Here is a 24,684-nt window from a genome sequence, read left to right as displayed (position 1 = left end):
TTGACAGGGAAAGCAAACAGCCTTATTTCATTTTGCTGTGAAAGAAAATGTCTCTCAGAAAGTTTGCTCTGTGTAGGAGTCTCTTTATATGTGCCTGCATGCGTCACTTGGCTCTTGATATAGGGAGTTTTATATGCCGAGACACTGAACTGCTGCATGTGACCAAAAAAATGTCCTGTTTATGATGCAATGAAGTAAAAACATGGCAAAAACAACATTTTTTTCAAAGTTTTGTTAGATGTATAATAAAGAGACAAATTTGGATAAGTAAAGAGATGAGGATGCTCACAGGGGATGATGATGATGCCGCTACAAAGATGCAGTAATACTTTTTAAAAACAAGCCTACTGAGAGGCCATTATAGAGTCTTATGACACATCAGTCTCTGTTTATGATTCCCAAAAAATACTCATGGGAAAAAAAAAATAACATGAGGGTAATCAATTTCTTCATTAAAACTCAAGAAGTTGCTAATCGTATTGAAGTGTATCTGACCACAGATAAATAAGCATCTTCAAGTTCATTTGCAAAACCCATCAGAAAAACAAGTGAGAAAACAGAGTGGGACATATTTAATAGCTACCTTTGAAAATAAAAAAGGTTCATATTAACGTCAGTGAATAAACATGTGACGCACAACCTGCCCTCACTTTAAGAGCTCCATCAAGCAGTGACGGACAGTCCCAGAATAAAAATAAATAAAATTTAAAAAAAAAGGCCTTACTTACTGCAGCCTGATGAGTTTTTCGTGACAACTTGCAAGTACTTAAGAGCAATTATAGAAGATAATGTAGCCATTACACTTTGCAAGTAGAAGTGGGACTTGGAATTGGCATTTTGATTCCCATAAAATTTACTGCTGTGACGTGAAGATTTTACCAGCCATAAAAACACACTAAGCTGTCATGATGGTCATAATTTCTTCAGTTTACTACTCATCCAATGTGCTAACTCTTTTAAAGAAGCAAATCTTTGTTCCTATTATCACGCCCACATGTGTTGGTCTAGCTAGATTTGCTTCATTTTTGGATTTAAACTGACTGTAGATTGAGAATTTTTGTTGAAATCTAAGGACACGTTTAGGTGTTCTCTAGTTCCTGTAATGCTTGTTATGACCTTTTTTCTTTTTTTTGCAGTTTTTGTAAAAACTATTAATTTTAATTTTTTGCCAAGTCTGAAATTAAGCATCAATGATTACTTACAATATGCATTTCTCAGGTTTTGAGAAACTGGGGGCGCAGTTCCATGAGGAAAGCGACTCCAAACACGGCTGTTTTGAACTGTATGTGATGGTGCAGTCTGTGGTTTTTATTATTTTTAATCTATTTATTAATTTTCAAGCTATTTTAATAATTTTGTTTCACAATTGTATCAATTTTATGTTTTTTTACAAATTATTTCATGTAATAATACATAATTTGGTGAAATTTGATCAAAAATCTCTTTCTTTTTCATCCAATTTGAAAGTAAGAAAGAAAAACCAAACTATAATTGAAAAAAAATAATGAAAACATTTATTTTATACAAGCCAAGAGCCTACATGAGAGGCTTCCAGAAAAAATACATACCGTAATTTCCGGACTATAGAGCACACTTTATTATAAGCAACACCCATTACATTTTTAAAGGATAAAACATTTTGTGCATACATAAGCCGCAACTGTCTAACCGCATGTGCCCACACTGAAACACGTGTTGTAGATTGAGGATGTGTATGTGCTGAAACCGCACGCAGCGTGTTTAAGAAAGAGGGGAGAGTGCGTGCAGCGCAAGAGGGAGCCGCTCACACTCACTCCTGTGCTGCTCTGCTCCTTCCTCTTACACACGCAGCGCACTGACACACATACACATTCTACAACACCTATACAGTTAGTTCACTAGTTAGTTAGTAGTTACTGAGTAGTTACTGATATTTGTTAAGAATACTGCGTTGTAATTTCTACTTGTACCGGTATTTATTTGCGACGTGCCGGGGGATTTTGTGTTTGTTGGGGAGACCACTACACCGCGACTCCTGCTGCTTCATCACCGCGGTGATCAAAAATCCCACACCGTCACAGTTCTATGCCAAACAGTTCATGTGGCAGGAACACAGCAGCAAAATGGTAGTAACAACACTAACAGGGCTGGTTAAAAAAAAACATACTGGTAAAAGTCACTGAGAGCAGCAGTAACTACTGCACGGCACGCGCCTCCTGTGCACTGAAACCATGGAAGTCTTCCTCCTCAGTGTCGGATTGGAATAGCGTCAGATAGTCTTCCCCACACACTCTCTCTGTGTCTCCTTCGTTGTCAGTTTGTCACTCTCATGCTGAGACAAATTCTCTCCTGAACTTGCGCTGTCCTCTCCGTCATGCAGCAGACGGGCTTTTCCAAACCCGTTGGTGATGGTGAATGTTTTTCACACTGCTCTTAACGATTGCTTTTAACTTGAAAGCTGCATCAAATGCATTTCTTCTTGCATTTTCCATGATGAGGGTCTGTTTGTGCTTTTCATTCACGAAGCAGGAATTTACATTAAACTTGCATCTTCCTCGACTCATATACTGTATTCCCCCATGTCTCACTCTTACCCTTTCTGATCGAGCGCCTAGCGGCCGTTAGAAAAAATGCATTCAAACGAATAGAAAAGAAAAAAATGCACAAATGGTTATAATCCGGAAATTACTGTATTTCTGATTTTTTCGCATGTAGAACAAATTCACTTAACCCAATCATGCCTGAATTTATTTACAATTATATTACAAAATCTATTTTTTTGTGTTTTTTTCATTCAATGTTATGCCAAATTGCATAAAATAGTATACTGCAAATCTGCATTAGACAGCATGAAGGGGTTAATAATGATGTCATTAGAATGCCATAGGATTTATTGTTTTTTTTAATAACTTTGAAAATGAAACCCCTGTTTCTTCCGAAAGGTTTTGTTTCATCACATTTCTGTGTTTTTCATCTTTTGGGCACTTTGAAAAATTAAAGTTGCTTCCAGAGAAGACAACGATGCTTTGCAACAAGAGGGACATCTATTGGAACAAATTGATACCACTTGAATGCCCAAATCCAGTTTGAAAACTAAAAAATGACACACTCAAAAAAAACACTAAAAAAGACAACTTTTTAAAGTTTGCAACTAAATTAAATTTAGTGAATAAAAATGCAATAAACTTATTAAATAAATTGATTAAAATAGCTTGAAAATTTAATAAATACAGAAAAATAATTTTTTTATAAAAATATTTAACTTTTAGTACATCTGTTATTCATGAACTTAATACAGATGAACTCAAGGAATAATCTAACAGTTGTATGTTAAGCATTTGTTACTATATATATTTCATAGAGTTTGACTAGCATTTTACTAATAATTTTACGAACAGAAATTATTGTTCATTGATTTCATTCTTTTTTGTGTCTTTTAGTTTTTGCCTTGTATCTCTGAAAATTCATTTTGTCTGGCATCTCTTTTTGTTTCAAACCCATTTTATGTTATAATCTATTAGTTAACCTTGATGTGTCCTAAATGCTGACTTTAAGCTGGTATATTGACTTAAATAACTAACAATCTCTTTATATTTACCCTCTTTTTAAGGGAAACTTTATGTTTTAACCCCTCAAAAATGTATGCGTTGCTTTAAATACCTATACCAGGTAAAATAAACTTTTAAAGGGTATTATAATGCGAATTTCTCACAAAAAGATACCGCAAAGCAGTATTTTGAACTGTATTCCTTTCTCTTATATTTCATTTAAATGCACATTATGCATGTCAATCTTTGCTAAAGTTTGGATGCAGATACGTTGCTGAGAACGCCTCTATGCTGACGTCGTGAAATGGGCGGCCCCCACTTGGAGCAAAACCCTCAGATATCGTGTCGTCTTCCTTCCGCGTAGGAAAATAATTTATATTTCATAAAACATTTATTATTATTTTGGGTGCCAAAGGTAATGTATTATCATATATATGGATATTTTTTTTACTATGAAAGGCTTAAGAATAGCATAGGCCCTTTAAGCACTGTATATATTTTTCTTAATAAACAACTCACTACTTTTACTGTTTTGCAGGAATGGTTAAAGTAATATTCATTGGAAAAGTTTTAAGAACAAGAGATACAGTCATATGCAGATTACCTGCCCGAGTTTAGCAGCCTTCTGCAGAATCTCCATTTTTTTCTGGTGACAGTGAGCGGCGTGGTAAGAGTTCCTCTGACTCTGAATCACTATCACCACGTCTCCTAGCCCTGAGAAAATAAAAAGATGAAAAGAATAAATAATAAATAGGAGTTTGGAAAGGAGTGATTTACAGTGGATGGGGTTCAGCCAAGATATTTATTCATATCTTCACACAAACAGAATAAAATTCCAAACACAAAGCCTGGTAAAGAAATATGTCAGACATACATCATTTGCTATACAATCTGTACAAACTGCATATTTGTTTTGTTTTCTCAAAAAAGTTATGCCGTGATATTTACATTATGTATCTTTATACAAACATTCCTATGGAAATTAAGCTACAATCTGGAGCAAGCTTCTTTATTTTTAAGCTTAATGTATTTGTACGCTATCCCAATAAGGTAATAAACTAAATGACCGGTATTAAGAATTAGCCCAAAAGCTTATTCCAAATGTGAACCCACCACATTGATCCACTCCAATGAAATTTTTTTGGGTGTTTTAACATGTTCCTGTGGCATTTTTCTCAAGATGTACTACATATATCAAGAAAACTAAGTTTTAAATTGCCTTTCTGAGCAAAACTGTATTCAAATCTAATGTGAATTTGGAGCAGATGAAAAAAAATAAATTTGAAAGACCTTTTATTAGTGTCGTAAAAAAAAAAAAGTCGGGCGGGCCACAAGCTCCCTGCTCTGAGCAACGGGGAGGGGAAGGGGGGTGGGGTTGCTCCAGGCCAATGGCCCCGCCCACAAGTCAGAGGGGAGTTTCTAATGAAGTACTGTCACACTATTTCAGGTTAAATGATGTAGAAAGCAGAATCTTTTCTGATTGCTTCACCTTTTTCAGTGAACAAATAACCAGTGGCATGTCCATTTTTTAAATTTTATTTATTCACGGTTTGAAAGCAGTGACATTAAGCTATAAATGACACAAAAACCAATGAATTTGGTGTGTTAAAGCAGGATAACATGGAGTACAGTAACCCCATACTTGGGGCCATGTTTATTGTACAAACATTGCAACAGATGACACAACCAGAAATATCTTCCCTACAGATAAAACAGCAGAGCATCTCCATCTAGATGCCTTACTCACCTATGGAGATGTTTGCAGGAAACTCCTGGTGCTCTGCTACCTGCAAGGAGTTGCAAAATACTTGTTAGGTGTCACATAAAGCAGCTCATCTTCAATAAAACTCTTAATAGAACTTACATGGGATTGACCGGTGAGCTTGTCTTCAAAACAGAATCCTTAAAAAAAGAAAGTTCAGTATAAATCTAGAGAATGATCATAAGACTGTTCATACATATGGAAATAATAGACTTGAACATAAAGTATCGTTTGAGGATGTGTGCTTTTTAACCTTTAAAGAGTAAAAGAAAAACCTGCTGTGAAACTGTGGCACAGTCAGCAATTTAGATGACAAATGTGGAACAGTTCACTTGAAATTTACATTTTGTAAATTTAAGTTTAAATTATTTATCAGGACAAAGATTGTTTGGTGAAATAAATGGAGAAGACAAAGACTTTTGGTCAGAAAATGGAAAAAAAAGACTAATAACAACCATAAAAAGAAAAGACAATAAAAACATAATGATCTTAAGTAGACAGACAGACAGACAGATAGATGAAAGCTGTGTATAATTGACAATATATTGTGGCTGTGAAAAAAACACAAAATCTCACTGAACACTAAGCAAAGAGAATATGAACCATGACTGAATTAATTTTAAAATCAAATGATATATAATTAAAATTGAAAGGGTGAAAAATTCAAATGCAGACTCTTAACTTGTGTTTAAAAAGCTGAACAGAACTAACTAATTAAACCTGTTGTTGCTGTGACTTGGAAGAAAACCTGCATTGAACAATAAGACTTAAAGAATAAAAATTGTAGTATAATAGAAAAAAAAAAAACATTTCAACATTAAAACCCATTTAAACCCCTTATTGTTTTTGCTTAATATTAATATTATTATCATGTTCGACAATAAGTTAGGTATCAACACTTATCGCGAACGTTAAACATGTAGTTTAAAAATTATAATCAAAATCTGTTGCAGGGTCAAGTTGGCCATCAGCACGTTTTTGTTTTACATTATCAAAATAAAATACTTCAATAATAATATCAAATATTAAAAATAAAAACAATCACTTACTTAAGCCAATTTACAGCCATAACCAGGTAAATGAAAAATTTAAAGACCCACTTTATTTAACTTTATATTTAAAAGTTTGAGGTTATTACGCACTTTAACTGAATTTTGATATGTATTGCTTTGAAAGAAGAATCTATCCTACGTCCGTTTCGTAGCTTCCGCTCTGCAGCAAAGTGCGTAGCTTTGTTTAGCCACAAAGCTAACATCCAATGTCGGAGGCATTCACTTTACTCACCGAGATGATGGAGAAGAAGAAAAAGTGCAGCAACCACTCTTTGTTTGTTGACGTTTACATGGCGGGACATCACTCCTGTCTAGTTGGGTTTGATCCCCGCAGATAAAACAGGTTAGCTACATACCAGAATTAGCTGGATTGACTGTAGAAAGCGAGACTGCAGCGACCTCTAGTGGACGATGTTTAGAAACGGGCTGCACTATTCTGACGTTTAATTTAAAACATCGATAAGGTAATAACCCTTTGTGACACTTACAAATTATTTATAGCGTTTCTAGGTAGTTCAAATTTTATTGAACTTACGAACCCCCGCACGAACACACACGCATAAAATATTTGATGAGCTCATTTTGTTTACCGAGATAATGAGTCAAGCTTTCCTGCTAATTTAAAGATATTCATTTAGGGATTCATTTTAGGTTTTGCTTAAATTACACTTTAAATACAACTTTAACAATCCAAAAAAATTATCAGAAAACTGTGAAACTGTTTGGGTGAAGCCACAGTTTTCATTTCACAGCCCTGTAAATCGTTTTACTGCGCCACAAAGTCACAAGCATTATAACTGCCTGCCTCAACAGTAGCATAAGTCAAATTTCAGAATAAAAGCCCCGTTTTGAAAAATGTATTAATCAAATTATTCTGTGTTGTAGAAGCAATGAATTATTAATTTTTGTCTAATTTCAGTACTCTTAGTTCCTTTTTATTTATCTACAAAAAAGTCATTCAAACCATGCTTACTTGTGTTTTTGTTACTCTTCTAATTCTTAGTAAATGCCTGTTTGAATAACAACTTTTGAAATCTTCTTTTATAGTTTTACTTTTTTTTTGTCTTTTTTCTGTTGTTTAACTGTTTTGTTTCATGACATATGAACTGACTTTCTAAATATATAAATAGTTCAAATTACTACTACAGTGGTCAAAACAAACACAAGCAATAAAGCATCAACCAGGAGACACTAAAATAGAAAGAAATTGAAAAAAATAGCATTTTAAAAATTGGACTTTGAGTTTTATGTGGTTACATGAGCTCTCTCGCTCACAGCCAAACCCTCATTGGTTAAAGAAAGATTTCAAACTACCAGTACATGTAGGAGAGAGTTTGTATGGGATTGTATGGAGTGGTGTTTGCTTTGAACAAGCAGGGAAATATACCAACAAATCTCTTTGACCCTGATGAAGCAGTAAAAATAGAGGCCACTTAACTGAATCCTTTGTTATAGATTTCAGAAAGCTTTAGATCAGCTAAAACATTCAGTTTATTTAAGTTAAAGACCCACATGTTTCTAGCTACATTTGATGTGTTTTTATTCTAAAGTTTAAATCTGCACTTTTACTTTGAGCTTACTTTATAACTTTCTATTTTATAAAATCCTTAAACGTTTCTTATTTGTTTAATGTTTTTTTATCAACTTACATTTTCCACTCATTCTTGCTATAGAAGTTCGGTGCATTTTAATTATTTTATTGAGCAAACTGTTGTTTTCATGTTCACAGTACTCTTTTGTTGTTGGTCATTTTATTTTGGTAGACAAAAAGCGGAAGTCGGGTCATGAACTCGACAAACTTGTCAAACCGTGGCACCTCACAGCTGGAGGTGCGCGAGAACCAACGTGGCAAGATGAGCCCGCTGTCTCCCCGCCGCATGACAGTGACAGAAGTGGGGGAATTCCTGCGTGGCCCTCCGGCGGGATTCTCCGTGGAGACCATCGGCTCCCACCACCGAGTCCACAGCGACGATGACACCAACCTGGTGCTGATCGACGACTTCCAGTTCTGCAGCGGGAAGATCACTTTCCAGAACTCGCTGGGAAGGTGCGTGAAAAACCAATTTTGCTCAAAGAAATTTGCCGAATCCCCCTAACTTTAACGGGATTCTCTTACAGAAAAGTCAAGATGCGCAACTTATGGGAGTATAGTCGTGTGCGCCAGAGCCTGTTGACCAAGAGGATCTATCTGCTTGTGACCGCCTGCAGCCAAACCCCATCAGTCACCAAGAAAAAACCAAGAGACCTCAGAGGTAACCTTCTAACCCCATTAGGATGCCATAGTCTCACTTCATTTACATCCACACTGAGCGAATCAGCAATCACCTAAATTGTTGATGTGCTTTTTTGGAACTAGACTCTGTGGTCAGTGGGATTTTTATAGCTTTGGTGACTCATCCTTAACTTGTTTGCTCATGGGTGGGGTTAATTTATGGTGGTATTGCATTATTTAGGTCACAAACATTTTTTTTTTCAGTCTGCAATTGATGATTGTCCTCTTCTTTTAAAAAAACAAAATCTGTTTTTAGCTGGGATGCAGTATGTGGTGTCCATTGACAGCAGCGAGCCTTTTCTGAAGTGGCAGATGGAGAGAGGCTTGGACCGGACCATCTCCTCCGTGGCTGGAGAGAGCTACTGGGTGGATGTGAGTGCTATTGCTTTTCTGAGATTTAATTGGATCTAACTGGGGAAAAAACGGTTTCAGATTGACATAGTGGAAGCTCTGGAAACCTGGACAGCTGAACACCCCATGAGAACCGAGCCTGTCTGGAGGGACGCCTCCTTCACCCTCAAATATGAATCGGACGCCCTGTTTGACTTCCCACACTGGTTCGGTTATAGCAAACGGACATTTAAGGCAAGACATTGTATTTTCCCGATTTATATATGTCCTATGTATCACCGGACACCTGGTTGATGTCATATCTTTATCTCTCATCATAGCTAAGGGTGACATGATGCCACTGTTTTTCATGGGAATTGGAGCTGATGCCTTCAATAAAAGTTGGTGGAAGGAGTTTTTCCAAAGTTGTTCATGTCAGGAGACTACCTCCCTACCTTTGAGGACTGCCGTTGGGACTATAGTCCACACCTACTGATTGTTGGAGGCACCAATGCGTAACAAGAACAGAAAAATAACCTCTGGTTGGTATGAAGATGGCTAAAACACTTATTTTTTTGCACAAATAGAACCATTTTTACTAGTAAATTTACATTCCGTAATTTTATTTTTTTTTACAATTCATGGGTGTAAATTATTAATAAAATGCTTGCACATTTTTCGTTTGTTTTTATGCAAAGACATCTCATTTTGTTGCAATAAAGAATTTCATGTTTTCACTCAAGTAAGCCGTTTCATGGGTTCAAAGTTGACTGTAAGTTTGGGGACAAGCTAAGGGAGCAGCAGAAGAGCAGACGCAGCGTTCGTGATGGTCTCCGTGTATTCCTTGTAGTCGCTTCCATAGTAGCGGCACAGCAGGAAGTTAAAGATTCCCAGGATGCACATCAGGAGCAGGAAGCCGATGATGCGTTTTCCAAACATGTAGCCTGGCGTGCTGCAAGGCCACAAAGCTGATTAGACACTGCTTCTTAACAAATCTTCTTTTTTCTTTTTTTTTTAAAGAGTTTGGACTTAAAGAATCATCTAACCTTTGAGAAGTATCTCCCAGATATCCAATGAAGTATTTCTGTCTGACCAGTAGGTAGATGATCCCAGCAAATGCAGCAGGCGCTTCAAGTAGAAAGTTGTTTTGTTAAGATTTTTTTCCCCCCCTTTACTTCAAACACGCATGTGCTAAGCTAAAGAGGCTGGAGATGATGTACAATTCCGTGTTTACATGCTTTATTTGGGGCATTTGCATGGGGCTTCCCCTAATCCTTTTACGGGAAGATGTGGTTCCTGTTTGAATAAATGGTGGACTTTGTTTATCCATTTTGGGATAAATGGACACAACAGACAAGAAAAAATTTCGGGCATACAGGTTTTATCAAAAGAATTAGCATTTCTGCCTTTGTATACGTGACCTTAAGTAACCTCCCATTCATAATCCATAGGGTTTAAATATTTTGTTTATTGTTTCTAAATGTTCTTGTGGCATTTTTTTCTGTTGATGGGAGACATATAATAGGAAAATTGAGCTAAATATTGAATTTCTTTGTTGGAAATCGAGAGCAGACAAACAATTCTGTTTGTAAAAGAGCTTATTAGTGATCTAATGAAAAACACTGAACGGGCCACAATCTCCCTGCTCTGTTTAAACAGAGAACTCTCACCATTGGGGAGGGGAAGACGGGGGTTGCTCCGCGTCAGCCGTCCCGCCCACAACTCGGAAGCAAATTTTGAATGAACGAATGCCGCTCTGCATAAACTGTCCTTAGAAAATGACTTTTTTTTTTGTGGCTAGAAACCACAGAATCGTAGTCAAAATACGACTGAGAAAGCTTTTAGAATAGATCAAAAGATGATCAGAGTGGGTCTGTAATTGGATGTTGGTCCACCCTTTGCAGCTATTACAGTTAAACAGTATTAAGTTTTCTGCAAGGTAAAGCAGCATTTTGCAGAAAGTTGTCTACCTCCGTGCATTCACCGCTGACCGCACTCTGCCTATTTACATGGCCTACTGCTTTGTGGCTGTCAGTCCCAACCACTTCCTCTTTATTACAGAACCACCGACGCTTGGCTGTGGAATATTTAGCTATGCTTTACAACTGGACTTGTTGCATCTCACAACAGTAGAATCTACAGAGCTCCAGAAACCAGTGCATTCCTTCAAAGATGTTTGCATTAAAGCATGCCAAAAATGTTTTAAATATCCCACCCATCTTGTTAAAATAAATAAATAAATAAACTCATACAAAACAGTGAAATCATAGCAGAATTTGGCTCAGTTTGGGTGTGAGCTTAGAACAAACACACTGTTGTCTCCACATTGTTAAATGATTACCTTGACTGAGACAAACCCCAGCGCACCACATGACTGCCAGGAAAGTAGGGTAAGCATCCATGCAGTTACGGCTGGAGAGAAAAAAAAGAAAAAAAAAGAGGGAACTGTAATTAGCACATTTCTTGGAAGTCACCTGCAATAAGCGGCTGGAGCAATCACTGATCACAGTGGGGGCTAGATGGCTATCAGGAAATGTTGTGAAACTACAAAGCAGAAGTGGCACAAGAGAGAGAAAGAAAAGCCTCTGTATTTAAGAATTCATGAGCTACAAAATCCAGACGTGGAGAGCCAGGAAAAACTGAGCGTGTTCTGTGTGTTAGCAGAGAGGGTGGTGCAATCGGCTGCAACAGTCTGGGAAAATACATGATCACATCCAACCTTTCCAGGACAAGGAGCTGGATTCAAACTGGGATTTCATTTCAAACCTATGTTTTTATTTCTTTGTCATGTAAAAGACATTTAGACTTTTAATATTTTTAAAACCTCCAAACGTGCATGAAAGTGTAAGCTTTCTTAGATTAAATCACCAAAACAAATACTTGAAGTTGCTTTTCGAAAAGAGTTTCAATTATGAGCTGATAATGACATTTTTTTTTATAAAAAGTTCCATTTTCCTTGTTCAAACTACTTATATGACTGACAATAAAGTGTTTGCAACACTTTCTGCACTAACTTTTTTTTTATATAATCAAATGAAGACCGGATGTGGCTTAGGCCTGTTAAAACAGGAAGAGGATTGCTTCTTCAGAACAAAATCGCTTACAAAATAAATTAATGCAATGGCGTAGAATGATGAAAAAGTGATGTATGATAAAAAACAAATTAAAGTAAGGAAACTGATGTAAACTGCAAACCTAATTTATCTGCTTCGTTTGTTTGTTTTTTCTTCATTTGAAGTTTCCTCCAGTAAATATATACTTTTTGCTAAAGAAATCCTTATTTTTAGACATTTTAAAACAATTGTGTTGTCTATTATCTTCAACCATGAGTTTTTAATGAAAGTAATATTTGAGCAAATGAATGACAATAAATGAAAGATAAAAAACAATAATAATAGAATTCATCCATTAATAAAATTGAGAAAAAGCCACTTACTTGGCACAAGATACTCGCTCAAAAGAGGGTGTGTGTTTGTTTTCTTTCTGGCATTCCCGCTCTACTTTCTGGGCAAAGAATGCTTCAAACACAAATTGAGACAAATAAAAAAATGCGTGATGAACTATCTTCCAATAAATGAAATGTTTGCCTCTGATCTTACCGTTCTGGAGAACACTGATGAGTGTTACAATCACCAGGAGGTAAATGTTTTCCACTGCCGTGCTGGAGTTCATGCCTGCTGTCAGAGCCGTTAAATAACGAGGCTGCAGGACACAAAGCGTCTCTTTCTTTCACATCCAAAAAGGGGCAATATTAAAGCCTGATGGACATCACATGGCATGATCTCTTATCTCACGCCTTCCATCCAACAAACCCACGCATGGCTTCCAGCTTCCTCTTCATGTAAATAATGTTCTGGCTTAATGCAGAATTGTTTGTTAACAAGTTGTGGACTTGTTTTTTTGTGCTTGGGTTAACATTTTCAATAGCATTTGTGAGCACAAGTTGTGTTTTTACTTTGAACTATGGTTTTCTAATAATTGTTTTCTCCAAAGATGAACTTTGTTTTCGCTTGACAGTTCAGTTAAGGTAACGTTTTAAACATACAAGTGTCCAAATGTCATAAAGGATCAAAAATAAAAAGTACCTCCGTTAATTATTTTGTAATAATCATATCTATAATAATAATCAAATTCCTGTTTATGTGGCAAATTAAACCGCATTGAAAGTAAATACCTTTTCTTTGTTTATTTTGTCGTATTGATTAAACAGCACCTGCCTGCGTCTCAAAATGGTAATGCAGCTCCCTTTGTTCTCATTTTATTAGAAATAATTTGTTTTTTATATAATCAAGAACGCCAGTAAATAAGATTCCCGCTTGAAGTTGTGCTTGGAGGTCTGCTTACTTTTAACCTTTTTCACCGATTTAATATTCAGAAAATGTTGTCATAGTGGTTTTGTCACGTCTTAAAATATGCGAGTGTGATCAAAGAGAAAACCGATATTTGAAATCTGACACATACGTGTCCCCTTCATTACGTTGGTCTATATTTCTTTGCAGTGTACCTCGGCACTCCTCGCAGCTCCCATATGGTCTAGCGGTTAGGATTCCTGGTTTTCACCCAGGCGGCCCGGGTTCGACTCCCGGTATGGGAACGACTGTTTTGTTTAGGAATTTAATTTTTTTCTTGTCATTACAGGTCAGAATAGTCAAAATTGTCCTGCAATGTTATGACCTTTTCATAGAAATCTACACACTACTAAATAAATGCAACAGTAAAACATTTATTGCCAATTTAAGTTCCTTACCTAACATTGATTCTGTATTGGGGTATGAATTACAGTACAAATAAAAAAGGTGTTGAATCCTTCAAAAATAAAACTATGATCCAACAAACAAACCACCAAAACAGGAAAAAAACTCCAAAAACCTTTTTATAAGAACACAAGAATGAAAACCAGTGTCTTCAAACAGAAAAAAAGAAACCTGATTTATAAAATCACTTATTTTCCATGCTATTAAAACCAGCATATCTTGCTTCATATATTTACTGAATATTTGCTCATTTTAGATCAACAGCACTGTGAGAGGAACATTTCCAGGAAGTTTTCAGCATCAGGCTCATTAGTACCACAGTTCGTATGAGATTGGATGTTATCGCTGACTTTGGAGTTCAACGTTTCAGGTACGTTCTGCCCACTGGCAAGCATCTCCAAGAACCCAGTGCTGTCCGGTGAAACGTTGCTGGCTGTGGTTGCAGGTGACAGCAACTCTGACAGGAAGTCGTCACAAGTGGAGCCATCATATGTGCTGGAACTCACCGTGCTTGGAGAGGTCAGAGCAGTGCTGTCCGGTAACAGGAAGGTTCCCCCCTGTTTGCCTAATTGTTGGTTCAATTTCGCAAGCTTCTTCTTCTTGGCCTTAAGTTTCTTTATTAGCTTGTATCTAAGAGCTTCAGTGTCGCTAAGACCTGGGGGGACTTTTGAGGGGAGCTTCTTCGAAGGCCAGATATCCAGAAATTGCTTTGATGTGGGCATAGACGGCAACTTTGAAACCGTCTGAAACACTATTGCTTCGTCATTGGGCAGTGCAGGAGATGGAGGAAGACTCTTTGTACTGAATCCACCATACATTTCTGCAGCCTTTGGTGGGAACTCCCCGCTTTCATCAGCTAAGATCTGCGGTTTGGACAGAGTTATGGGAATGGGCTGTTTCTTCAGAGGATGCGGAGTAGAATGAAGAGGCTGGGCCAGCCTTGTTTTTGCTGCCGGCGTGAGTTCTTGTGTGACTTCTAAATTTTTATTCCACTTGTGTTTATACAAAGGATGCGCAGTTAGCATTAAGGACAAACGAGCGTTCTGACCCAGTACTGATGTAGTCGTGGAACTCTCCTGGTTGGTGGACAGAGCTGAGGTATCGGTAGAAGACACAGGAGATGCTTTCTGGTTGTCATGAACAATGGGACTCCCAGAGTTGTTGGGAACTGGTGTGGATGGTTCTGAAGAAGCTGTTGCAGTAACAAACGTTGGATCGATGCCTACATCACTCTCAGGACCAGAGGAGCTAGCTGTGGCTGGAGGTTTAGAGCTTTGACACACATTAACCTCTGTGGGAGACGAACTGTCTGGCGAAGATGGGAACTTCTCATCCCTTGAAGACACATTAAAGTCCTGAGCAGGCTTGTTGTCTTTTGAAGGCAACGTTTCCTGATGCGTTTCCAATTCTACCAGTGTGAGCGTGACAATGTCGTTGTGGTTGAGACCCTGAAACGCATCGAGGAGCGTTGTGGCACCTATTGACGTGTCAGCATTGGCGGCAGACGGGCTCTCTTCTTCCACAAATGCAGAGATGATGTCAGTGTCATTGTGAAGGAGCGGTTCATTGACGCTCAAGTTCGTCAAACTGGGGAGGCTTTCAACAGGGGGAGGGGGTTCCACAAATGTGGAGGATGGAGAACAAACAGAAGGCTCTTCACCCTCTTCCTCCCAGAAGATAATGTGCATCTCGTGAGCAGGTATCAGAAGCTCCTGATGGATTTGACATTCTGGGTGCTTTAGGTCGTCATATTCCAGCCAGGATCCTAAAGAAACAGGCAGAATGTGGTTACAGTGAATGACATGAAAACCACTTCCAGACGTGTCGTCAGGTTTACCACCAGGTCTGTAAATCGGGGGTTTTAAACTGACACATCGGTAAAAGATGATGTATTTTAATGTATTCATATAATAAGCAGATTTATTCATTTATTACGACTTAAAGAGGCAGCAACATTTCTTAGGTTTGGTCTTCTAGTTACCCGCTTTTAGATAAACATGTTGTATCAGCTAGTATTTTTTTTATTGTTATTTTTATTGTTTGCCAAAAAATAGGTTGTTTCTTTTTTAATCCTTTATAAATATTGTAAATTTGGTTGAATTTTATTCACATTATTTCAGAACATTTAATTTTTTACATATTTAAAAACAGGTCAAATTTAATATTACTGGTAGAAAACTACTTTTTTTTATTCTAAAAGGCAATTTAATACATTATTAAAAAAATATACCTGTAGATGCTGATTTCCTTAAAAAAATGGATAAATTCAACCAAATTTACAATAAAAATAAAGCATTAAAAAAGAAAAAAGATATTTTTTGGCACTAACTGTTAATTTTTCTTCTATTGTAATTATGTTTGTTAAAACGTTTCAAACTGATTTTTATTATTGTTATAAATTTATTCTTAAGTGGCCATCTTTATGAAAACATTGAAGAAATTTGAAAAAAAGTTCAGACCTCCCAAGTTCAGATGCCTGATTTGAACCCTCATTTAAATGACCAGCACATAACAATAATTAGGACAAACTTTAATCATGAAAAAAAGATTTTTACAGAATATTTGGAGATAATAATACGATCAAAACTATAAAGTTTTTAAGATTCAGCAAATAGCAGAATTAGCACAAAGAGCTTTGAGGAATATGAATAAAACTCTAATATGAGAACTTTCGGTGTAAAAAAAGGTCAACGCATCAGAACTGAAACTCTTACCGTCACTTCTGCGAGTCCAGGTGACAAAGTGCTGAAGTTGTTGGTCATATCGTATGACGGTGGTTATAGAATACCGCTTCTCATTGAAGTTGAATGAGTGCAGATTAACATCATTTTGAGGAAGACCCTCCACAAAGTGCAGTGCAAATACTTCAGGCACTCTGTACAGAGAAACACCCAAAAGACAGCTGATCATACAAAAGCACAAGGGAAGCTCAAAGTGGCTGAAAAGTAAGTGAACCAATGAAGTAACTCGTTTAGTTTTATCTCAGAGGTTAGTTCGATGTTGTGAATCAACACTTTCAAATGGAAGCACAACAAAATGTGATGTTCAAAAACAGCTGTGGAGGCAGCATGTTTAGCTAAAAACAGAAATGTTAACCAACAGCCCCGATAACACTCAAGGAAGAGGGAGGTTTGAAGCCGTCCTTCCAACTCCCCACATCCCAGACTGCTTCAGTGGGAGGCGGGCCACATCCACAGAGGTCCCACCATTGAAAGCATCTACTGAATGCAGCTGGAAGAGACACTAGGACCTTTTCTTTGGACATTTACAGACTGGTGAAGGTTGTTTGAGCAGCAAAGGCAAGAGCTACCCCATATAAGGTATGTGGTAGTGTGCAAAAGAGGCCACATTTTTCCTCTTCAAATGTATAACCAGACACTAGCATTCAAAAATAGATTCCATTCTAAACCAATTAGAAAAAATAACATTAGTCAAAAATTAGTTGCTAGTAAACTTGTAATCCTCCTTTTGTAATCATTTTGAAATACATGAGCATTAAAAGCCAACAGGCATAGAAAATGGGACAACAATAGAGCAACATTAATCAGACATTTTGTATCAAACGCTAACAAATCCTATCATATTAATAAATTGTGGCGACAAGTGCCTCGCCCAAGAACTCATCAGCTTTAAAAACCAGGAATCACAGCACAAAAAAGGAAGAAAGTTACTCTGTAATATAACACAACAAAAATTCTGAGCTTGTGTACTTTATAGAACTCATAAGATGTGGAAAAGGGATGTGACCAAACTAATAGTTTATTTCTTACCTCTCCAGCGTCATAGTTCTCATCTGATTGGGTCTGCGGCAGTAATTGCATGGAGAGAAATGAACTGCGTGCTGTGGGTGCCAATCTGACACCACCTTTGTAAATGTGGGGAGAGTTTTCGTAACCCTTTAAAAAAACAAAACAAAAAAAAACATGACATGTAACTTTATTTCATCAGCATAGGTAAAACGTTCAAGTAGAATCACGGAGAAACTTTAACGGTTTAATCACATAACTCTTAAAAGCTTTGCAAAGATCTAAAAGTATCCTATACCATGTATAATTTCATTATAAATATGACCGTAAATTGTATTTATTAAAACCATTTATGAAATTATTCATTTTTATACGATTTCAATCAAATCCAAGATTTGATTGCCTATAAATGAATCTAATTAAATGTTACTTACTCACATAGAAAATGACAAACTTTCAGTCTTTTCCTCATAATGCTTCAACTACATTTAATATAACGGCAGTTGCATCTGAGTTAAAGCACATTTTGCCCTTTCACAGTGTTTATACTACATTTTCCAGTTGTTTTTACCTCTCTTTGGAGGCAACTTTGCATTCCCTGCATTGGAACTCCCAGCGAAAGGTTAGCTGGAAAAGAGGCTCCGCCCACGAGTCCATTTTCAGCAGAAGTGGCATGGCAAACACCGGAGTTTCCCTCTGACCTGACGAGCGTAAACACAAGGAGCAAGACTGAGCGTGAACATGGCTGGAAACAGACTTGACTGCAGGAAAATGGGCAAAACTGTAGGTTAACAAGCCTGGACCTGCTGTCACTGAGTGATAATATCTACTACTGATGGCTGCTTTAAGAGATGACTTCAAGACTTAAATGGCCCTTTAACAATGACTCAGTTGTTGGAAATCTTGAGCAAAATTCAAGTGAAAAATCACAATAATTAAAGCCTTTACTAGTTTAAACACCCAAAACAGTATTTTCCCTGTTGTGCAAATAGAATCCATTTCCCTTGCAGACTAAAATCTCCTCCAAGAACAGGACAGACAAGTACCTGGTATTGTTTTTCCCTACTGTAAGCAAAAGTAAAGGAGCCGACTTTTTCAATATTAATATTCAAGGAGAGAAGCCCCGAGTGGCCCAGGGAGTGCAGCAGGTTTGAAAAGCATTTGCTCAGACACGTCTCCCTCTTTGAAGCCCGCCACCGTTTGCATGCTGTTCCTGATCCGACGCTGCTCTCCTATCGGCTGATGAATTCAGAGCAGCTTAGGACGCGTTTCGGCATTTTTTTCAAGTTGGATGGATTTTTGCTTTGGGGATTGCGGCTCTGCGACCTTTCAGAACAAACTCATTCAGAAACCATTACGCATTCGGAAACCTGTACAGTGGTACTACCACATTTGCCAAAATGCCAGTTTGTTGCCCAATAGAGATGAACGAGAGCGTAATGTCAGTGGTGAAAACGTACATTTTAAAAATAAAAGAGACTGATTTAAGTCTTGGTTCATAAAAAACTTAGTTATGGAATTTATTATTATTAGTTACAACAACAATAATAATGTTCAATCTAACAAAGCACCACCTGAATGACAAACCCATAAATATCAGTGTGCATAAGGTATTACAGGCATCAAAATGATTAATATTATCCAATGAATCAATTTTTTATTTTCTAAGTAATGATCAATTTGATTATTAAATTGCTTATAAATATATCTCTTTATCATAGCATGACCAATTAATTCAAAAATAAAGAGCTTTTGCCCTTTCATACCTTAACACAGGGGTCGGGAGCCATAGATGTGACCTCTTTTGATGGTCACATGTGGCTCGCAGACAAATATTTAATTATAAAATTTCTTTTTCATTAGACCAGTCCTTCTCGGGCGCGATGCGATGCCAGGGGGGCGCGCAGTAGTAGCGGTGCTTGGAGAAAAAATATCTGCAACTGTTTATTATTATCTGTTATAACACAGAGTTTGTACCAGCCTGAAACCTGTGAATTGGCGTGCCTGCAACTGCACGCTCCAGTCTCTGAGAAAGAGCGCGCAATTGCAGGGACGGGGTGTGCGAGGACGAAAGGGGAGGGGTAGTGGGCAGAGGCAGCGAGGTGAATCGTGCACGGATTGTCAAAACTTAGAACACGCTGCCCGTCACATACCACACACTGCAGCGTGAGTGTGTGTTTGGCTCCACGTCTGCATGTGAGCAGTCCTTCTCACATCTAAAGAACATTCAGACCAGCCTACGATCACGTTTAATGGATGGAAGTCTCAACGCCTGCATGAAGCTTAAACTCACCACGTATCGACCAGACTAGACCATCAGCAAAACCACGCAGCACCAGAAGTCACATTCATGCTAAGAAATACTCATCATTTATTAGCAACAGCATTACAATGTTATTAAAAAGAATCCACAGACTTATTGTACTTTAAAAGTGTTGAAATTACATCAAATGCACACATTCACTTGTATTTTTAGTTTTAACCATATTATAGTGGACCGAGTTGGACTGGGTGGCTGTTGGGTCGCGTTCTAAGTTCCGGAGTTCATTGAACACATCACCCAGAGATGCTGATTGACCATCAATTCCGTCGCTCAGCCTGTTGTTAGGTAGTTTGGACCAATAGGGTTCAGCTATGGAATAAAGAACCTTAAAAGAGGTTAAGTCTCTGTGCCTCAGTGTGGGAAAGGGACGCGACATTATTGTATGGCTCTTTCGAAATTAAATTTAAAAATATGTGGCGTTTATGGCTCTTTCGGCCAAAAAGGTTCCCGGCCCCTGCCTTACCACAACAATGTTTCATCTTGGTTTGTCAAAAAAAAGGTAGCTTTGTTCTCAGTTGGCGTTCTTACCCAGTTTGCAGTGCAGTTTGGGCTGCAGTTCTTGAAAGAGCGATATCCTGAGACTTTCCAGGTCAGCATTGGCCTGTTGCAGAACATGACTCGGCACCAAAGCGAGACCATCTATCCAGTAAAAAGCAAATTCAGGTTAGTCATCACTGATGTTTTCAAGAATTTCCTCTAACAGTACAGAGAGTGTTTAACCTTGGAGGAGCCAAAAACTATCTTCTTCTTGGCTTTAATGTTAGTTTGACAGTTTGATTTTTGTACATTTTGGGTAGCAGCAACTAACAGCAGCCAAGAAAAAAAAAATCCAAAAACTAAAATCCAAAAAAAGAAAGAAAAAAAGTTCAACCCCCCCCCATTTTGTAACATTAGCTCAGTCCTGATAGGATGTGTCCCTATTAAAATAAAAAACAAGTACGGTGAGAATAAAAATATGTACACATATTTGTCTCCGACATGTCTTTGGTTAAACTAATTTTCTTTGAGCTTCACACAAAATAAGGGTAAGCATAAAAACAAGGAAACTCCTGACAAGCCTATAACACATTCATTTGTTTACTGTTCTCTTACCTTTGTCGGTGTGTTGGTGCGTTTTGATGGAAGAACAAATGCTGTCATATTTTGTCATCAAGTGCCACACCGATGAGCGCTGAGGCTCCTCTTTAGGTTTACTTTTCCTCAAGCTCTTACAGTTCACGAGAGCGACCAGCAGGGAGTCCAGCCAACACAAGCTGTCCCTGTTGCTCCAGAAAAGCTGCTTAGGAACAGAAACAAGCTTGCTGGACTTTTGCGAAGTGCAGGACAAATCCTCACTCCCTGGTTTGGAGTTTTTGCCGTCTTTACAAATGATAATATCCGCAGTAGGGGAGTTTTCATCTGTCCTCAATGCCGGAGTCAGTGGAATATCGACTTCCATAAATAATGTGTCCTGATCGTTGTCCGGAATAGAAATCCTGTGATGACTGGTTTTGTCAGGTGTATCGACAGAACCGAGGTGAGAAGGAATTGTAGCCTCGTTTTCAACCGTGGCCCCCAAAGAGTTTGATGACAGTTCCTCCGATGCCAAGCATGCAGATGCAGCACAATCATCTGAGCAAATTATACTTCTCTTTTGCACATCCTTATCAGGTGAATAATTGCATCCCACTGTCTCTGCGTCCACGGACACCTTCTGGTTTTCGTTGAGATTTTTGCCATCATCTTCAAGTGTTTGTTGAAGGCCGTTTCTGATGGGACTGATGACATCACGATCTGTTTGAGTCCCACTCTGTGGCTCAAAATCAGCATCTTCGCTTATTCTCTGGCGTTTGACTGGTGACTTTACAAGCTCCTCATGTTCAAGTGCAAAATTATTTTTTCTTTTGTTCTCAACAATTGACTTTGTCAAATCCAAGCCAGACAAAATATCCTCCAGGGGTCGGGTGACTAGGGGGAAAAGGCACTGTGGAAATAAACACAGATAGAGTGGCAGGAAATTACTCAAATGCAGGTTTGAAATGTGTTTGTGTTGAAGTGTGCAGGAAAGGGAACATTAGGACTGACCTGGGAGTTTGTGCAGAGGGTGATTGACTCTTGGAGGTTGATGTGGTACGAACGTAAAGAAAAGGTGAGCCCCTTTGCAGCACACCAAGGACAATGATCCAATGAAGCAGCTCTTTCTTGAACCTACAAAGCATAACAGCAAAAAATGTAAGCAAATAATAAGACCTATATTTTAAGGACCCAAGGTAGACAAAAAAAAAACAGTCCTTGAATTAAAACCAAAAACCCATTTAAACAAAGTCAAAAATAAAGTTTTAAAGATCTTTAAGAAGAGTCATCTTAAGTAAACACTGTATGAGTACTTTCGCCTTTTACTGTCAAAGATTTCCATGTTTTGAATTTGGAATGGTACTGCAAAGTCACAGTATTCTCCTCCCAACTATGATTCATCTTTGCGCATGTGACAACAATGAGAGGAAGCAGGAGCTTCACTGACTTTTCCTAAATACCCCGCCTGCGGTGAGGCCAAAGCCTCCAAACCAGTGTCTCCATCAGTCATCGGCAAACAGTCGCTTCTCTTTGGCTCCACGGCTACCAGGTGCTGTTCACTGAACATTACCATGTCACAGCAGCTTGGCTCAGCTCCCAAATTGCTATGAATGATATAGGAGAAAAAAGTCACAGAAAAAGGGTATGTGAAAAAAAAACACGACACACATGGAAACAAACTTTGCTTTTTTTCCCCAAAAGCTATTTTTTCTGTTTTTCCGTCAAGTCAACACACGTAGAATGTTTTTCAGTTAAAACACACAACCTTATCAATTTCAACAGTTGGGCTACTGTACTGAAAGTTAAGTATCATGCAAGTGATTTAGACCGAACTCATCATAAACTTCATGAAAGAATACGTTTATAGTTATAATTACAAGCTTGAAAATACATGTGACTACCTCTGTTGATGTTTTTATACTCACTAGTAGTAGCCACCTTCGCCGGCCTGCTAACATGCTAACAAGTTAGCCTTCGATTGCACAAAATCTTTATTTTAATTCAATTCAAATCTGAATTTAAACTCGCAAAACATGACATATTTCGAAATAAGTTACATTTCATAAAAAGTGATAACATATATTGTAGAAATCTATCATTGCAATGCCACAATTATTACCCAGAGAGGCGGCTCCATGTGCATCTTTTCATACATTCGTGACAGAAACGTTCTACTTCCGGTGGCCGCCGGCTTTGCGTCTGTCTTTGTCATCCCCCGCAAAGGTTCCGCTGGCCCCCTTCCGGTGGTTCGAGTGAATAGCAGCTGGCAGCTGTTATCAGCAGTACTTTAGCTCATCAAACCAGCGCTGACCGGTTTTAGGCATTTAAGATAGTAGTCAGTATTAGGACATTTTATAACATTTTGACACTTTGAAATCGCGAATAAATCAAAAACGAGCAGCAACAACAATGTTAATAATAAGAGACTTCCAAATTTGCGTTTTTTAAATAAAAATTAGAACAAAAGGAAACAAATGTAAGTTAAAGATTAATTTATATCATTCTGCAGTTTATTGCAGAATGATTTTATTTTAAATAATAATTAAAAACAAATTATTTTTACTATATTAGGGCCTCCGTGTGGATTCTGAGAGGTTAGTTAATATAGTGGTTGGGGGGAGGGATAGAGTCTACATATCTCCCTTATTCGATTTCACTTATAGCCTTCACAGCTCCATTGTGTCTTTATGCTACCCAAAGCATGCACCGCGCGCACGCGCGCACACACACGCAGACAGACACGCACATTTGTGCACACACGTTATTCTCTCCACCCAATCCCGCCCTTTTGCGTGCAACCTCCTCCCTTTAGCCCCTACTGTGTGTGCTCCTCTCCTGTCCTCTATTCTCCTCATGACTAAATGAATTTGCATATTATTCTCAGGGAGTTCTTATTATAATGCATAAACATGGGCTGGCTATAGCTCTCTGCTGTGGCATCTCCTGATGGAAAATGAGGCACAGACAGACAACATCACAGGCAGACATATGGCCCGAGTGTGGGGTGTGATTGGCATTTATAATCTGTTCAATCCACCTCTTCCCAGTTGGAGAATACCTTTGAAAAATAAAAAATATACATTACATATACATATACATTTAAATATGTGTATATTATTAAATATATAATTATATTTATTAGTTTTTTTCTTTTTTGAAATGGGATATGTGATTTTACTTGCAGCCAATTTATGGTCTATATGGTTGGTTTCACATAATATAATCAGATATTTGTCCTGTTCACGTGACTCAATCAATATAGTTTCCTTACAGTTTTTACCTGATGGTGGCGCTGATTCAGATCTCAAACTTTTGTAATTAGGCAAGAAAAACATGTAAACAGCTCATGTAAAAAAATAAAAATTGTATTAAATATTATAAATTCTTGGAACTGCAAAGTGACGCAAACGTTGAGAAAAATCCAAGTTTAATTGGTTACGCTAAATTACATGTTGAGAAAATCTCAGGCGTCTGACTTTTGTCAGCTCATCATTATTGTGTTTCACCAGAAATTGAATGTGATGTAAAGTTATTCTAGGCTTAATTTTTGTAAATTAAAAATGTTTCTACTGTAAACCAGGAGACTTTCTCAAATCTGCCTTAATATTCAAATTTCATAGTTTCAAACATGTTTATACGGAACAAAAACCAAATCTCATCTTTCACAATCTGTAGAGCACAGAAACTCTAAGACTTATTCCCCTCAACAGTTAACTTCATAAAATGTGGTTTTACAAAATCAAAATACTCATAAAAAATAAAAATCTAAAGAGTAATAAGCTAAGAAGTAGTGTAAGTTCCTTTGTTTGCTTTGCTGCACTGCAATTGGACCCTGTTTATTTTTTATAATTAAACACATTGTTGA

At 37.6% G+C, this 24,684-nt stretch overlaps 4 protein-coding genes and 1 non-coding gene across 7 annotated transcripts in view; 2 read left to right on the top strand and 3 right to left on the bottom strand.

Moving 5' to 3' along the window:
- The window catches only part of b3glctb (beta 3-glucosyltransferase b), a 30,383-nt gene extending 23,603 nt beyond the window's left edge, over window positions 1–6,780 (bottom strand). The window contains exons 1-4 of one of the 3 annotated variants that reach the window (XM_078930746.1): window positions 6,574–6,780; window positions 5,392–5,429; window positions 5,275–5,314; window positions 4,132–4,241 (exon numbers count right to left, since the gene is read on the bottom strand). In XM_078930746.1, coding sequence (XP_078786872.1) covers window positions 4,132–4,241; window positions 5,275–5,314; window positions 5,392–5,429; window positions 6,574–6,643 — 258 coding nt within the window. In that variant the 5' untranslated portion in view covers window positions 6,644–6,780. The remainder of the gene's footprint in view (window positions 1–4,131; window positions 4,242–5,274; window positions 5,315–5,391; window positions 5,430–6,573) is intronic. The other 2 variants (XM_011483289.4, XM_004076287.5) reach the window with 2 other exon arrangements.
- Window positions 6,781–8,110: 1,330 nt separating this feature from the next.
- On the top strand, window positions 8,111–9,685 carry medag (mesenteric estrogen dependent adipogenesis). The gene is made up of 5 exons (XM_004076192.3): window positions 8,111–8,388; window positions 8,460–8,593; window positions 8,870–8,985; window positions 9,046–9,198; window positions 9,285–9,685. Exons 1-5 carry the CDS (start codon window positions 8,126–8,128, stop codon window positions 9,297–9,299), a joined length of 681 nt encoding a protein of 226 aa, XP_004076240.2. The 5' UTR covers window positions 8,111–8,125; the 3' UTR covers window positions 9,300–9,685.
- On the bottom strand, window positions 9,536–12,795 carry alox5ap (arachidonate 5-lipoxygenase-activating protein). Its single transcript, XM_004076193.4, has 5 exons — window positions 12,543–12,795; window positions 12,380–12,461; window positions 11,285–11,355; window positions 9,990–10,071; window positions 9,536–9,895 (listed from the first exon to the last, which is right to left on the bottom strand). The coding sequence occupies exons 1-5, from the start codon at window positions 12,613–12,615 to the stop codon at window positions 9,733–9,735; spliced, it is 471 nt and encodes a 156-aa protein (XP_004076241.1). The 5' UTR covers window positions 12,616–12,795; the 3' UTR covers window positions 9,536–9,732.
- A 670-nt stretch (window positions 12,796–13,465) lies between these two features.
- trnae-uuc (transfer RNA glutamic acid (anticodon UUC)) lies at window positions 13,466–13,537 on the top strand. Its single transcript has one exon. It is a non-coding gene; the product is annotated as a tRNA-Glu (tRNA).
- Window positions 13,538–13,646: 109 nt separating this feature from the next.
- On the bottom strand, window positions 13,647–23,081 carry uspl1 (ubiquitin specific peptidase like 1). The gene is made up of 9 exons (XM_023962378.2): window positions 22,939–23,081; window positions 22,267–22,423; window positions 21,831–21,953; window positions 20,859–21,729; window positions 20,295–20,405; window positions 18,015–18,144; window positions 17,468–17,593; window positions 16,412–16,572; window positions 13,647–15,462 (listed from the first exon to the last, which is right to left on the bottom strand). The coding sequence occupies exons 1-9, from the start codon at window positions 22,968–22,970 to the stop codon at window positions 13,955–13,957; spliced, it is 3,219 nt and encodes a 1,072-aa protein (XP_023818146.1). The 5' UTR covers window positions 22,971–23,081; the 3' UTR covers window positions 13,647–13,954.
- Window positions 23,082–24,684: the final 1,603 nt, after the last annotated feature.

The sequence above is a fragment of the Oryzias latipes genome, chromosome 14, assembly GCF_053564925.1.
Source record: "Oryzias latipes strain Hd-rR chromosome 14, Olatipes_Hd-rR_3.1".
Taxonomy (NCBI): domain Eukaryota; kingdom Metazoa; phylum Chordata; class Actinopteri; order Beloniformes; family Adrianichthyidae; genus Oryzias; species Oryzias latipes.
Note: the sequence above shows the minus strand (reverse complement) of the source record. Positions and strands in the feature narration are given on the sequence as shown.

Bases quoted from the DNA above. Each gene is read 5' to 3' on its own strand.
- uspl1 (XM_023962378.2), bottom strand. From the start codon at position 22,970: ATGAAAAGATGCACATGGAGCCGCCTCTCTGG. The intron at 21,730-21,830 runs GTCAGTCCTAAT...TTATTTCCACAG, and splicing joins CCCTCTGCACAAACTCCCAG to TGCCTTTTCCCCCTAGTCAC. The intron at 16,573-17,467 runs GTAAGAAATAAA...TTCTCTGTACAG, and splicing joins AGAACTATGACGCTGGAGAG to AGTGCCTGAAGTATTTGCAC.
- alox5ap (XM_004076193.4), bottom strand. From the start codon at position 12,615: ATGAACTCCAGCACGGCAGTGGAAAACATTTACCTCCTGGTGATTGTA. The intron at 11,356-12,379 runs GTAAGTGGCTTT...TTTTCTCTCCAG, and splicing joins GAGCGAGTATCTTGTGCCAA to CCGTAACTGCATGGATGCTT. The intron at 10,072-11,284 runs GTAATCATTTAA...TTCTACTTGAAG, and splicing joins TGGGGTTTGTCTCAGTCAAG to CGCCTGCTGCATTTGCTGGG.
- medag (XM_004076192.3), top strand. From the start codon at position 8,126: ATGAACTCGACAAACTTGTCAAACCGTGGCACCTCACAGCTGGAGGTG. The intron at 8,389-8,459 runs GTGCGTGAAAAA...ATTCTCTTACAG, and splicing joins TTCCAGAACTCGCTGGGAAG to AAAAGTCAAGATGCGCAACT. The intron at 8,594-8,869 runs GTAACCTTCTAA...ATCTGTTTTTAG, and splicing joins AAAACCAAGAGACCTCAGAG to CTGGGATGCAGTATGTGGTG.